Here is a 12605-nt window from a genome sequence, read left to right as displayed (position 1 = left end):
GTTTGAGTCTGGGTCCCTAGAGACTCGCCCGGATCTGGAGCTCAGAGTCTGAGGCTCCCTCTGGATTGAAACAGACAACCGCGCCCTCAGCCACCAGCCCGCGCCGCGCGCACTCCGCACCTTAGTATTTTACTTCAGCACTGCGCCTCCTCTGATTCTCAGTTCCTCCTAGTTGTAGAACTTCCACTTAGCCAGCCTTCCTGTGGTTCTGGATGATGTTCGTTCCGTCTTTTAGTTGTATTTTTGAAGTGGTTGTTCGAGGCAGCAAACTTTGGTGTTAACCTATGCCGCCATCTTGATTTTCCCCTAATTTGTTTTATGTTTTTATTTATTTTTAGACAGAGAGGGAGGGAGAGGGAGAGAGAGAGTTAGAGAGAAACATCAATGATAAGAGAGAATCATCAGTCAGCTGCCTCCTGCATACCCCTACCAGGGGATTGAGCCTGCAACCCAACAATGTGTCCTAATTGGGAATCTAACCAGTGCCTTCTTATTCCTGGGTCAGTGCTCAAATACTGAGCCATTCCCGCTGAGTGTCAGCTCTTTCTTTAATTGCATTAGACTCTAGTGAGTAGAGAGATGATTTATGTCTTTTGCAAATATTTCTTATTTTAAATCACCATGTTTATTTTGTTTATTTTTTTGGTGGAATTTTTATTGAAATATGTATTTACACACACACACATATTCAGTAAAGAACACAAATTATAAATGAATAACTCAACATATTTTTATAAAGTGAACATACCTGTAATTAACATTCATACAAAGAAATATATTAGAATTAATAAGTAAAGTTAGTAAGGTTTCTTATTATACATCAATATACAAATATCAATTGTGTGTCTACATACCAGGCACAACCAAATACAAAAATAATATAACAGAAAAAATGTAGTACCAAGAACAAAAGAATCTATTGAAAATGGTATAAAACCTCTATAATGATGACTACAAATTTTATTTAAGAGACATTAAAATGTAATTAAATGAAAAAAATGGATATGTTTATAGATAGGAAGATTTGAAAATGCTACTTCTAAATTATAGCATTGAGTGATCACAAACATCTCAGAACATATATATATTTTTTAATTCACTAGGGAATTGGAATTCATATAAAAGCCAAAGGTCCAAGAATTATCAAGAGAATCTTAAAGATGAAACAAAATTGAAGGATAAATATACTATCAGATATCAAAACCTATTATCAAGCTATAATTAATACAGTAGGATATTAATGCAAGTGTCATCACACTGACCAATAGAACAGAATAGAGAATCCAGAAACAAACCCACACATGCACACTCAACTGATTTATGGCAAAGAATGAAGACACTGCAATGATAAAAGACAGTCTTCAAATAAAGGCTAATGGCTCATTTTATATATGCATATCTAAAAATATATCTTGATCCCTACCTCGAATTGTATACAAAAATCAATTCTAAATTTATTGTAAATCTAAATGTAAAAGATAAAACAATAAAGCCTTTTGAGAAGAACAGGAGACTATCTCCATGGCCTTAGAGTAGGAAGAGATTTCATAAACAGGATACAAAGAGCACTTGCCATAAAAGAAAAAGCAGACTATATTAAAAACTATTAAATTCTGAACAAAAGCAAAGTTAAGACAGAAAAGAGAGCTGCAGTGAAGACGATAATGAGAAAGGTAAAAAAGGTGAGAAAGAATTAATGTCCAAAATATATAAAGAACTCCCACAAACAAGTAATATGCAAAGGAGAGATAACTTAATAGAAAAGTGGACTGCTGGAAGCAAATTCCAGTAGTTAGCAAAATAAATGCAAGAAGTTCATCAGAAGACTGATGGACACCTTCAGCAGGGCTGAAAATCTGCATATTATTACCTGCTGCTGCTGGAACAGCCAAAGGCAGTTCCCTCAACCTGATGGTCCTTTATTGTTTACCAGGCCTTACCTTCGATATGTATTTTTGTTTTTACATTCTGCTTTGCTAATGGGTAAAATGTGGGAATAAAAAGCCATGACTCCAGAGATTCAGAGAGCCCACGTCACTAGAAAGTGGAGCCTCCCCTTGATCCCCCATGCCTTCCAAATTTATATTTCTTGTCTAGTCTCTCAATTCATTTATGCGCAGCCCTTCTCCAGATTCCTGAACCCTTAATGCGGAAAGACCCTAGCAGTGGGACAAAAGACTAGAATTTTCACATAAGTGAACAATCAAATAGCCAATAAACAATGGAATAGATAATAAATTATGATAAAATCAACAAGAGAATATATACAACAATGAAAAAGGAAAGCACATAACTACATAAAATATGAATGAATCACACAAACATAATGTTATAAGAAACCGGACATAAATGCATATGCATTGTATGATTCCACTTGCATAATTTTGACTTGCTATAAAATATTTCTAAAGCAAACAAAAATTAAACTTTTTGGGTTAGTGAATGTGAAGAAGCAAAAAGAAAGCTACTGGGGCATAGACAGTGTTTTGTTTTGTTTTGTCCTGGCTATCATGTGTTTGGTTTGTGAAGAATGTATCAAGCAGCAATGTAAAAAAAAAAAAAAAATTGAGATTTTTTTTGTAATTAATATACAATTACCTAATATGGATCTTAAGTGTTTGGTTTGATGGCTTTTTGGTAATTGAATGCACCTGTGAAACCAGCACCAAAACAAGCTATAGAAATTTCTCCTGTGCCCTTTTCCAAGCAATTTCCCTCCTCCACAGATAAGCCTCTTTCATATTTCTATTACAATATGTTGGTTTTGCCTATTCTATAAATTTATGCAAATATAATACAGTATATACTGGTGTGTTGTCTTATCATTTGTTTTTGTATGTCTTGCTTAATGTTATGCTTTTGGGAGATTCATTCATGTTATTCTATAGCAGTAGTTTGTGCTTTTAAATTTAAAAAAAAAATTTTGTGCATGTATTGTATGTTATCTGTTCTCATTCATGTACATTTGGGTTGTTTATGGTTTTTGGCTATGGTATTTAAATGTATGAAATATTGTGTCATTATAAATGTCATATACTCATTAATTTTTTCTATTTTATCTTTTGAAGCCACTATTATTAATATTGCTAGATAATTGATATTGTTGCTCTGAAATATTTTTTTTAAATATATTTTTATTGATTTCAGAGAGGAAGGGACAGGGAGAGATAGAAATATCAATATTGAGAAAGAATCACCGATGGGCTGCCTCCAACGCCCCCCACTGGGGATTGAGCCCGCAACCCAGGGCATGTGCCCTTGACTGGAATCGAACCTGGGACCCTTCAGTCTGTAGGCTGATGTTCTACCCACTGAGCCAAACCAGCCTGGACAATATTTTTTATTTTAATCAACATGTTTATTTTCACCCAAAGTTCAACTACTTTTAAATCATACTTGTACTATATTAACTTTCTGGAACTTGAAACATGAAAATGACTTTTAAAACACTATACAATCAATTAATATTTCTAAAATACTTCTGTTTGTATTTGGAAAATCATGAATATTTCAAGAAGAGTAAAGCTTTATGAAATGACTTAAACAGGTTCCAGTTCTTATTACTAACTAGAGGCCGGGTGCATGGATTCGTGCACGGGTTGGGTCCAGCCAGCCCTGCCCCCGATCAGGGTTAAGGGGGGTGATCGGAGGTGGGGTCACCTGGGTGGAGGGGCTGTGGGTGATTTGTCAGCCAGCCCCGCTCCCTGGTCAAACTCCTGGTTGAACTCCCTGTCGAACCTCTGGTGGAGGGGACACTTTGCATATTAGCCTTTTATTATATAAGATTAAGTTTTGAAGGTAGAAATCTATTTTGTTTTTACATTCTGTAAAATAATAGCACATGTCGCATTTTTCTATGGCTCTATGTTTAAGAAATCTAAAAGGTTTTTTAGCCCTAGCTGGTTTGGCTCAGTGGATAGCATGCTGGCCTGTGGATCAAAGGGTTCCGGGTTTGATCCTGGTCAAGGGTATATACCCTGGTTGGGGTACATGCAGGAGGCAACCAATCAATGTGTTTCTCTCATATCAATATTTCTCTCTGTCTTTCCCTCTCTCTTCCACTCTCTCTGAAAATCAATGGAAAAATATCCTTGAGTGAGAATTTTTAAAAAAAAAAAAGGTTGTCCCAGAAGGAAAGTAGGGGAGGGCGGGGGTAAGGGGAAGAGATCAACCGAAGGACTTGTATACATGTATATAAGCCAAACCAATGGACATGGACAACAGGGGGATGGGAGCATGAGTATGCGGGGGCGGGGGGGAGGGGGCGGAGGGAAGGTTGGGGGTTAATGGGGGGGATGAGGACACATTTGTAATACCTTAACTAATTAAAAAAAAATAAGTAAATAAAATAAAGAAATGTTATGTCACTGTAAAAAAAAAAGGTTGTGTAAACATTTTTAAAATCTCCTTTAAATAACTTGATATGTTTATGACATTAATTACATTTTAGATATGGGAAATTGGTACCTTTAAAGATAAAATATACTGACCTTTTCTTTGGTGAGTGACAGTCTTTCTGTAAACATTTTTGCTTTAAATAAATTGACATATCTGATGGTTGTATTTTTTTTAATTTAGGTTTTTTTTGTAAACTATCCACCATCTTCTTCACTTCTATTGCATTTGCCCTACGCAAATATTTACTAAAGGAAAACAGTGTTATCCTCACTACAACTGCAAATAATCCAGAAGAAAAACCAAAAGAAAAAAAGGGAAAAGAAAAGAAGAAGAAAGGAGAAAAGAAAAAAGGAAAAAAGAAAAAAGAAAAAAAGAAAAAAGAAAAGAAAGCTGATTTATAACTGGATCATCATTGTGTAAGAATTATGCATTGTCAGCCTATCAGTGGAATGTAATATTAATATTTATGTATGTTATATATTTATTATATTTATTTATGTTATGTTTATTATATTAATATTTAGTTAATATTAATACATTTAAATTTTAAAATAATTATAATTATGTTTAATAAATGACTGTGATTTCTATGATCCTGTTATATTTGTAGTACAAATATAAAATATAGTCTGTGTTTTCAATTTTTAAAATATATTCTGATACACAATATTTTCTTTCTTTTTTAAAAAAATATATTTTATTGATTTTTTACAGAGAGGAAGGGAGAGAGATAGAAAGTTAGAAACATCAATGAGAGAGAAACATCGATCAGCTGCCTCCTGCACATCTCCCACTGGGGATGTGCCCGCAAGCAAGGTACATGCCCTTGACCAGAATCGAACCTGGGACCTTTCAGTCCGCAGGCCAACGCTCTATCCACTGAGCCAAACTGGTTTCGGCCACAATTAATATTTTCAGTAGAATGATAATACTTTGAAGAAAAGGATGAAGTGGAAGTGGAAAATTACTCAAGTTAATTCTGAGCATTTAATAATACTTGTACTATATTAACTTTCTGGAACTTGAAACATAAAAATGACTTTTAAAACACTATACAATCAATTAACTTGTTAATTCAAGTTACATATTAGTTATTGGCCTTTGGTTATATAGGATTACTTAGGTTTTATATGCTTTCTTTTTGTTGCTTTTTATTTGCATTGTGGATGTTTATTTCTCAATAAGTTTTCAAAATAAAATTAAATTTGTCAGTCCAATTCATATAATAAAAATTTAAATTGAAGTTATAATTATTCTAAAAAAATATTTGAAACTTTTAAAAATTAACATTTTACTTAACTTTTATTTGATCATGGAAAGGTTTTCTTAGAAAATTTCTCTGGTTAATTGGCCAGTTTACAATACATATTTTTCATGGTCCTGAAAATTCAGTTTGATCCATAATACCTCTCTATTTTTACCTTCACTTGAATTGTGTTGATAAAAACTACCTGATACCTGACTTGATACCCATTTTTGTGCTTTTGTATTTCATTTTGTGATTAATAATTATTTCATGTGAAGAAACATTCAAATTTGTATGTAGAAAGCATGTCAACCATTTTTGCAATTTTTCTTAAGCTTAAATGTGTCAATAAAATGTTTTTGTTATAATTACTTCATGTATCTTTGAACATCCATGCAAATTATTTAGCAATTTTCCAAATATTGGAATGAAAATCAGATTGTTATAAAACAAAAACTTCTTTACAATTGTTTTTATTCTCTTGGGAGAAAGAACTGATAACATTTCTCGTCTGTTATTCATATTAGTCAATGATTTAGTGTGTAAGAGTAGACATTGTTTTATTTGAGGTCATATATGGCAGAAAGAAATGTGAAGCAAGGAGTATTCATATCATACTATATATGTTTCTTCCTTAACTGTGACATGCATTTATAAAAATTGATAGATTAGTCTACGTGAAACTCTATTTAAATGCTTGGCTCTTCTCTATTTGAACCAGCAGGATTGCTGAACATCTGAGGATCAGAGCATGAAAACAGGAGTTTTTCCTTCAAAGATTCTATAAAATGTGTTGCTGTACTTCACATTCATAAAGAAAAATCAGACATAATGTTTACCTAAGCAGTATTTATAGAAATCTTTCTTTTCAGAATAAAGTACTTTCTTGTGAAACGTTTCTAATATGTTTTTAATGTATATAGGATTTTAATATTAGTTTGCAATATAGATACTTATAAGAGAATTAAAGTTTAATTGTTTTGGGTTACTTATATCCTTTCTTAACATTCTACTGTCTAAAAGTAGTATTTTATAACTAGAGGACCGGTGCACAAAAATTTGTGCACTGGCGGTGGGGCGGTGGGGGGAGTGTCCCTCAGCCCCACTTGTGCCCTCTCACAGTCTGGGACCCCTCGAGAGATAATGACCTGCTGGCTTAGGCCCGCTCCCGGGTGGCAGAGGGCAGGCCCAATCCCTAGGTGCAGCCCCTGGTCGGGCTCAGGGTAGGGCCAATTGGGGGGTTGGGGCGCTGCCCCCTGTCACACTCAAGGCAGGGTGGATCAGGAGGTTGTGGCGCCACCCCCTGTCACGCACAGAGCAGAGCACATCAGGGGGGTTGGAGCACTCCCCCCTGTCACGCACAGAGCAGGGCTAATAGGGGAGTTGGGGCACCGCCCCCTGTCATGCACAGAGCAGGGCGGATCAGGAGGTTGCGATGCCATCCCCAGTCACGCTCAGGGTAGGGCCCATTGGGGGATTGGGGCACCGCCCCCTGTCACACTCAAGGCAGGGTCGATGGGGAGGTTGTGGCACCACCCCCTGTCACGCACAGAGCAGGGCCCATTAGGGGGTTTGGGGCTCCTTACCCTGTCATGCACAGAGCAGGGCCGATCAGGGGGTTGGGTCCCCCCTGTCACGCACAGAGTAGGGCCGATAGGGGAGTTGGGGCACTGACCCCTGTCACACACAGAGCAGGGCGGATCAGGGGGTTGGGGCGCCGCCCCTGTCACCCACAGAGCAGGGCCAATCAGGGGGTTGGGGTGCCGCTGCTGTCACACTCAGGGCAGGGCCGATGGGGAGGTTGCGGCTCTACCCCGTCACACAAAGAGCAGGGCCCATGGGGACGTTGGGGCACCTTCCCCTGTCACACACAGAGCAGGGCCAATCAGGGGGTTGGGGAGCTCCCCCCTATCAGGCACAGAGCAGGGCCGATCAGGGGGTTGGGGAGCTTCCCCCTATCAGGCACAGAGCAGGGCCGATCAGGGGATTGGGGCGCCTTCCCCTGTCAGGAACAGAGCAGGGCGGATAGGGAGGTTGTGGCCCCGCCCCCTGTCACACACAGAGTCGCAGGGCAATCAGGGGGTTTGGGCGCTGCCCCCTGTCACGCTGCTCCAGGGGCCAGGAGGCCTCGCGGCTCCACTTGACACCTGGACAGTGAGGCCTCGCGGCTCCGCTGATCCCGGTGCCAGGAGGCCTCGCAGCTCCGCTGATCCCGGCGCCAGGAGGCATATTACCCTTTTATTATATAGCATAGAGGCCTGGTGCATGGGTGGGGGCTGGCTGGTTTGCCCTGAAGGGTGTCCTGGATCAGGATGGGGGTCCCGCTTGGGTGCCTGGCCAGCTTGGATGAGGGGATGATGGCTGTTTGCAGCTGGTCACACCCTCTTCAGGGTGGGGCTCCCCACTGGGGTGCCTGGCCAGTGTTGGTGAGGGGCTGAGGGCCGTTTTCAGGCTGGCAGGCAACTGAAGCTCCCAACCTCTCCTTTTTTCTTTTTTCTTTTTATTCTGGGATTTATTTACCTTCTATAGCTGTCACTGGAGCTGAGAGCCGGCTTTAGCTCTGAGGCCTGCTCCAGCTTGAGGCCTCGGCTGCTGAAAGCAAGGATCTGGGTTTGTTTGGGTTCTATAATTGTAACATTGTTTCGGTCCTGCTCGCTCCAGTTCTGAAGGCTGAAAGCAGGTTTCTGGAGTTTTGTTTAGCTTCTATATTTGCAACAATGTTTCTTAGAGAGCAAGCTCAGAGGCCAGCAAGGCAGGCGGGGAACCTTGGCTTCCTCCGTCACTGGAGCTAGCAAGCCTCCTGTTCACTTCAGCTGCCTGGCAGCCGGCCGCCATCTTGGTTGGCAGTTAATTTGCATATCGCCCTGATTAGCCAATGGGAAGGGTAGCGAAGTTATGGTTAATTACCATGTTTCTCTTTTATTAGATAGGATTTATATAATTAGAAAATAAGGTAAAGCAGTAACATTCAGATCCATTTTGAGGGTACTGGTAATGTGTATGTATGTATGTATAAATGTATCTCATCATAGAATTTATGAGAGTTTATTTGTACTCTTCAAATAGCATTGTTTAAAAAAAAAAAAAAAAAAGCCAGCAAAGGTATAATCAAAATTATAATAATTTGAGGAGTAGCATTAAGACTTTAAATTTGAATATAATGTTCTGCTACAATAGAGCATACAACAGTTCATATGTCAGAAACTAGTTCATAGAGGATTAGTAAATAGAGAAATTGTGTAAATATAACTCAGACATTCCATTCATTAATACCAATTTAGTGGCTTTTGAAACAATCAGGGGAAGTTTTCTCACTATTAAAGAGAACTTAGCAATAAATTATGTCTTAAGAAAAAAACAGCTAAAAATTCTACAGAAGTACTCTGTACTTTTCTTTAGAGTCAGTTTTGAATGATTTAATGTTATCAAGAATCTTTGTGTTTTCTACAATGTTAATGCACTTAGTGAAGCTGCAAGTACCAATGAAGAAGCTGCAAATATGTCTAAATATAATATTTTTAATTTGTGATGAAATATCACCATTGAGAATTCATGCCCTCAGGGAGCTGCATGTCAAAGGAGGAAGGTGAGCTCCAGCATTTAAAACTACAATTGATTAACTAAGGTAGTCAATTTAAACCTACAATTGATTGACTATGCTGGGTGAAAATACTAGTGGGAATTTAGCTGTACTAAGATTGATTAAGACTGATTGTTTTTGTTAGGACAGGTTACAAAGTTGCATAGGCTTCTGAGTGGTTTACTTCTGCAATATTTTCTTCCTAAACCTAGTTATTTTTGGTGCTTGAGTTTACCTAAAAGGGACACTTTAAAGGAATTGGTATATAATATTATAGCAGAAATGCATATATTTTAGAATTGATGAGAGTTTATTTGTACTCTTCAATTAGTATTTTCTCCAAAGTTGTGGGATAATTAATATGAAAATCTAGTTCCTCAAACTTTTCCTTTTCTGGATTCTTTTTTTATATTGGATTGAATGTTTTCTGCTTTAAATGAAGCATGTAATCTTTCTCATGTAGAATAGAAAAAGTATCAAGTTTTGATTTACTAATGGCATATATCTCCTTTTGCACTGTCTACTCTAATTTTTTTGTTTTATTAAGATATAATTGACATACAGCACTATGTAAGTTTAAGGTGTACAGCATAATGACTTAACTTACATATGTTGTGAAATGATTACTACAATAAGTTTAGTTAGAAGCCATCATTTCATATAGATAAAAAAGAAAAAGAAGAAAATCTATGTGTATTACCTTGTGATAAGAATCCTTAGGATCGCCTCTCTTAACTTTCAGTTACATCATACAGCAGTGTTAATTATAGTCATCATGTTGTACATTACATCACCAGTCCTTATCCTATATAATAAAATGCTAATATGCAAATAGACCGAACGGCGGAACAACCGGTCGCTATGATGCACACTGACTACTAGGGGGCAAACACTCAATGCAGGAGCTGTGCCTTGATGGTCAGTGTGCTCCCACAGGGGGAGTGCCTCTCAGCCAGAAGCCGGGCTCACAACTGATGAACACAGCGGTGGTGGCGGGAGCTTCTCCCACCTCTGTGGCAGCGCTAAGGATGTCCAACTGATGGGGAGCGGGCCTAAGCTATCAGTCAGACATCCCCCGAGGGCTCTCAGACTGCTAGAGGGTGCAGGCCAGGCTGAGGGATGCCCCCCCCCCCCCCCGCGGCGAGTGCATGAATTTCATGCACCGTGCCTCTAGTTTATTTTATATCAGAAGTTTGTATATTTGAACACCTTCATCCAATTCGTCCACCCTCCAACCCATGCCTCTGATAACCACAAATGTGATCTCTTTTTCTATTAGTTTGGGTTTAATGTTTGTTTTGTTTTATTCCACATATAAGTGAGATCATACAGTATTTATCTTTCTCTGTCTGCTTATTTCACTAAGCATAATGCCCTCAAGGTGTCCTAATTGTTTGTTTGTCCATCTGTATATTGAGGCCAGGTGATAAATGGGATGATGACATTTAAGCGAACTTAACAAGGATGGAGTGCAAGGAACTCTGAACTGTGCATGGGGTAAACTTTACCATTTGTGTCTCTGCACTACTCATAGTTTATCAGTGTTCACTGTTCTAGTTCATGCCCAGAGCATCCTACCACAGGCTCCGCTGAATTCCCATCTTAGAGATTTCTTTCAGCCTATGAGTCAGGGAAGGCCATAAGTTTCAAAGAAGTAATGCCTCCAGGAGTTGCCCTCAAGCTTAAGGGAGTTGGGGAATAAATGAGAAATATTTCTTGCCCCTCAGGCAAGACCATGTTTCACCTGGTCTCCCAGAGGAGTGATAATCTGTGCGTTGGTGCACCATCTATTGGTCTCTTTGCATCATTCCCTGTCATGTTTTTCATTCCTCCTCTGGTGTGGTGCCTTTACTTCCCAAATAAACCACTTGCTCTCCTTGTCTTGGGTTGTGCTTCTAGGGGAATGCAGCCTCAGAGAAGTATGATAAAGTCTTGTTTTTTTAGTGTTCATCTGTTTCTTCAACCTCCTGTAATTTCTGCTTTACAAAAGCAGTTATGTGTTTCTGGTACTATAAATGGTAATAACTCTATAGTCCTTTGAATGCTTTTTGTTCTGAAATTATCCTTGTCAAATATTAAAATGTTGTAACCCCTTCTTCTCTTTTTAGTTGTATTTTCTTGTATATCTAAGCTTACTATTTTATTTTGACGTTTTCTTAGTCTCTTTATTTTATTTTTACAATATATAAAATAAATCTATTACCAGATTGTAGATACAAAATAATTATCCATTTACATGCAATAAACATTGATATTTCAGAAAAACAATTTTAAATATATTACATGCAATAAACATTAATATTTCAAGAAAAAAAAAGATTTCAAACATATTACCACCAAGACTGTACTCACATAGTATAATATCATAAAAATAGTAGGAAATACTAACAATCTGCAAATAACAGGATTACTTCTATTATATTCTAAAACTGTGGTCAGCAAACCGCGGCTTTGTGAGCCACATGCAGCTCTTTGGCCCCTTGAGTGCGGCTCTTCCACAAAATACCACGTGCGGGAGTGCATATACAGTGTGATTGAAATTTCATGGCCCATTCTCAGAAGTCGGTATTTTGTGGAAGAGCCACACTCAAGGGGCCAAAGTGCCGCATGTGCCTCGAGAGCCGTGGTTTGCTGAGCTGCAGTTTGCCGACCACTGTTCTAAAATATTCTTTTCCTCTGGCTCTATTTTTGTTCATCAGTTTATGTTTTTCATTATATTCCACAAATGAGTGAGATCATGTGATATTTATCTTTCTCTGACTGGATTATTTTGCTTAGCATAATGCTCTCTATCCATGCTGTTGCAAATGGTAAGAGTTTCTTCTTTTTTATAGCAGTGTAGTATTCCATGTGTAGAACTACACTGTTCTTTAATCCACTCATCTGCTGATAGGTACTTAGGTTGTTTCCAAATCTTAGCTATTGTAAATTGTGCTGCTATGAACATAGGGGTGCATGTATCCTTTCTGATTGGTGTTTCTGATTCCCTGGGATATATTCCTAGAAGTGGGATCACTGGGTCAAATGGGAGTTCCATTTTTAATTTTTTGAGGAATCTCCATACTGTTTTCCACAGTGGTTGCACCAGTCTGCATTCCCACCGGCAATGCATGAAGGTTCCTTTTTCTGCACATCCTCGCCAGCATTTGTCCTGAATCATTTTTTATAAAAATCCGTTTCTTAAATAAAGCATAGCATTGGTTTGTGTTTTGTTCATCAATCTGCCTGCACATGCAATGAGAAATATTTTATATCTCCTCCATTGTAAAATGATTTTAGAAGTACAGTATAAGAGGCCAGAAGGAATTGTGAACCGAGAAAAATGTGGCTCAATCTGAGCAAACTTGACTGATTGAAAAGGTATACATAATGATATTGATA

The 12605-nt window shown here is 38.2% G+C and overlaps 1 protein-coding gene across 1 annotated transcript in view; it reads left to right on the top strand.

Annotated features, from left to right (window-relative positions):
- The window catches only part of SLCO6A1 (solute carrier organic anion transporter family member 6A1), an 81640-nt gene extending 76841 nt beyond the window's left edge, over positions 1-4799 (top strand). Inside the window, exon 13 of the mRNA XM_070413743.1 lies at positions 4579-4799. Coding sequence (XP_070269844.1) covers positions 4579-4799 — 221 coding nt within the window. The remainder of the gene's footprint in view (positions 1-4578) is intronic.
- The last annotated feature ends 7806 nt before the right edge of the window (positions 4800-12605 follow it).

Source organism: Myotis yumanensis, unplaced genomic scaffold, assembly GCF_028538775.1.
Source record: "Myotis yumanensis isolate MYYU_CA2020_CCGP unplaced genomic scaffold, mMyoYum1.0.hap1 SCAF_4, whole genome shotgun sequence".
Taxonomy (NCBI): domain Eukaryota; kingdom Metazoa; phylum Chordata; class Mammalia; order Chiroptera; family Vespertilionidae; genus Myotis; species Myotis yumanensis.
This window is presented reverse-complemented; position numbering and strand designations above follow the sequence as displayed.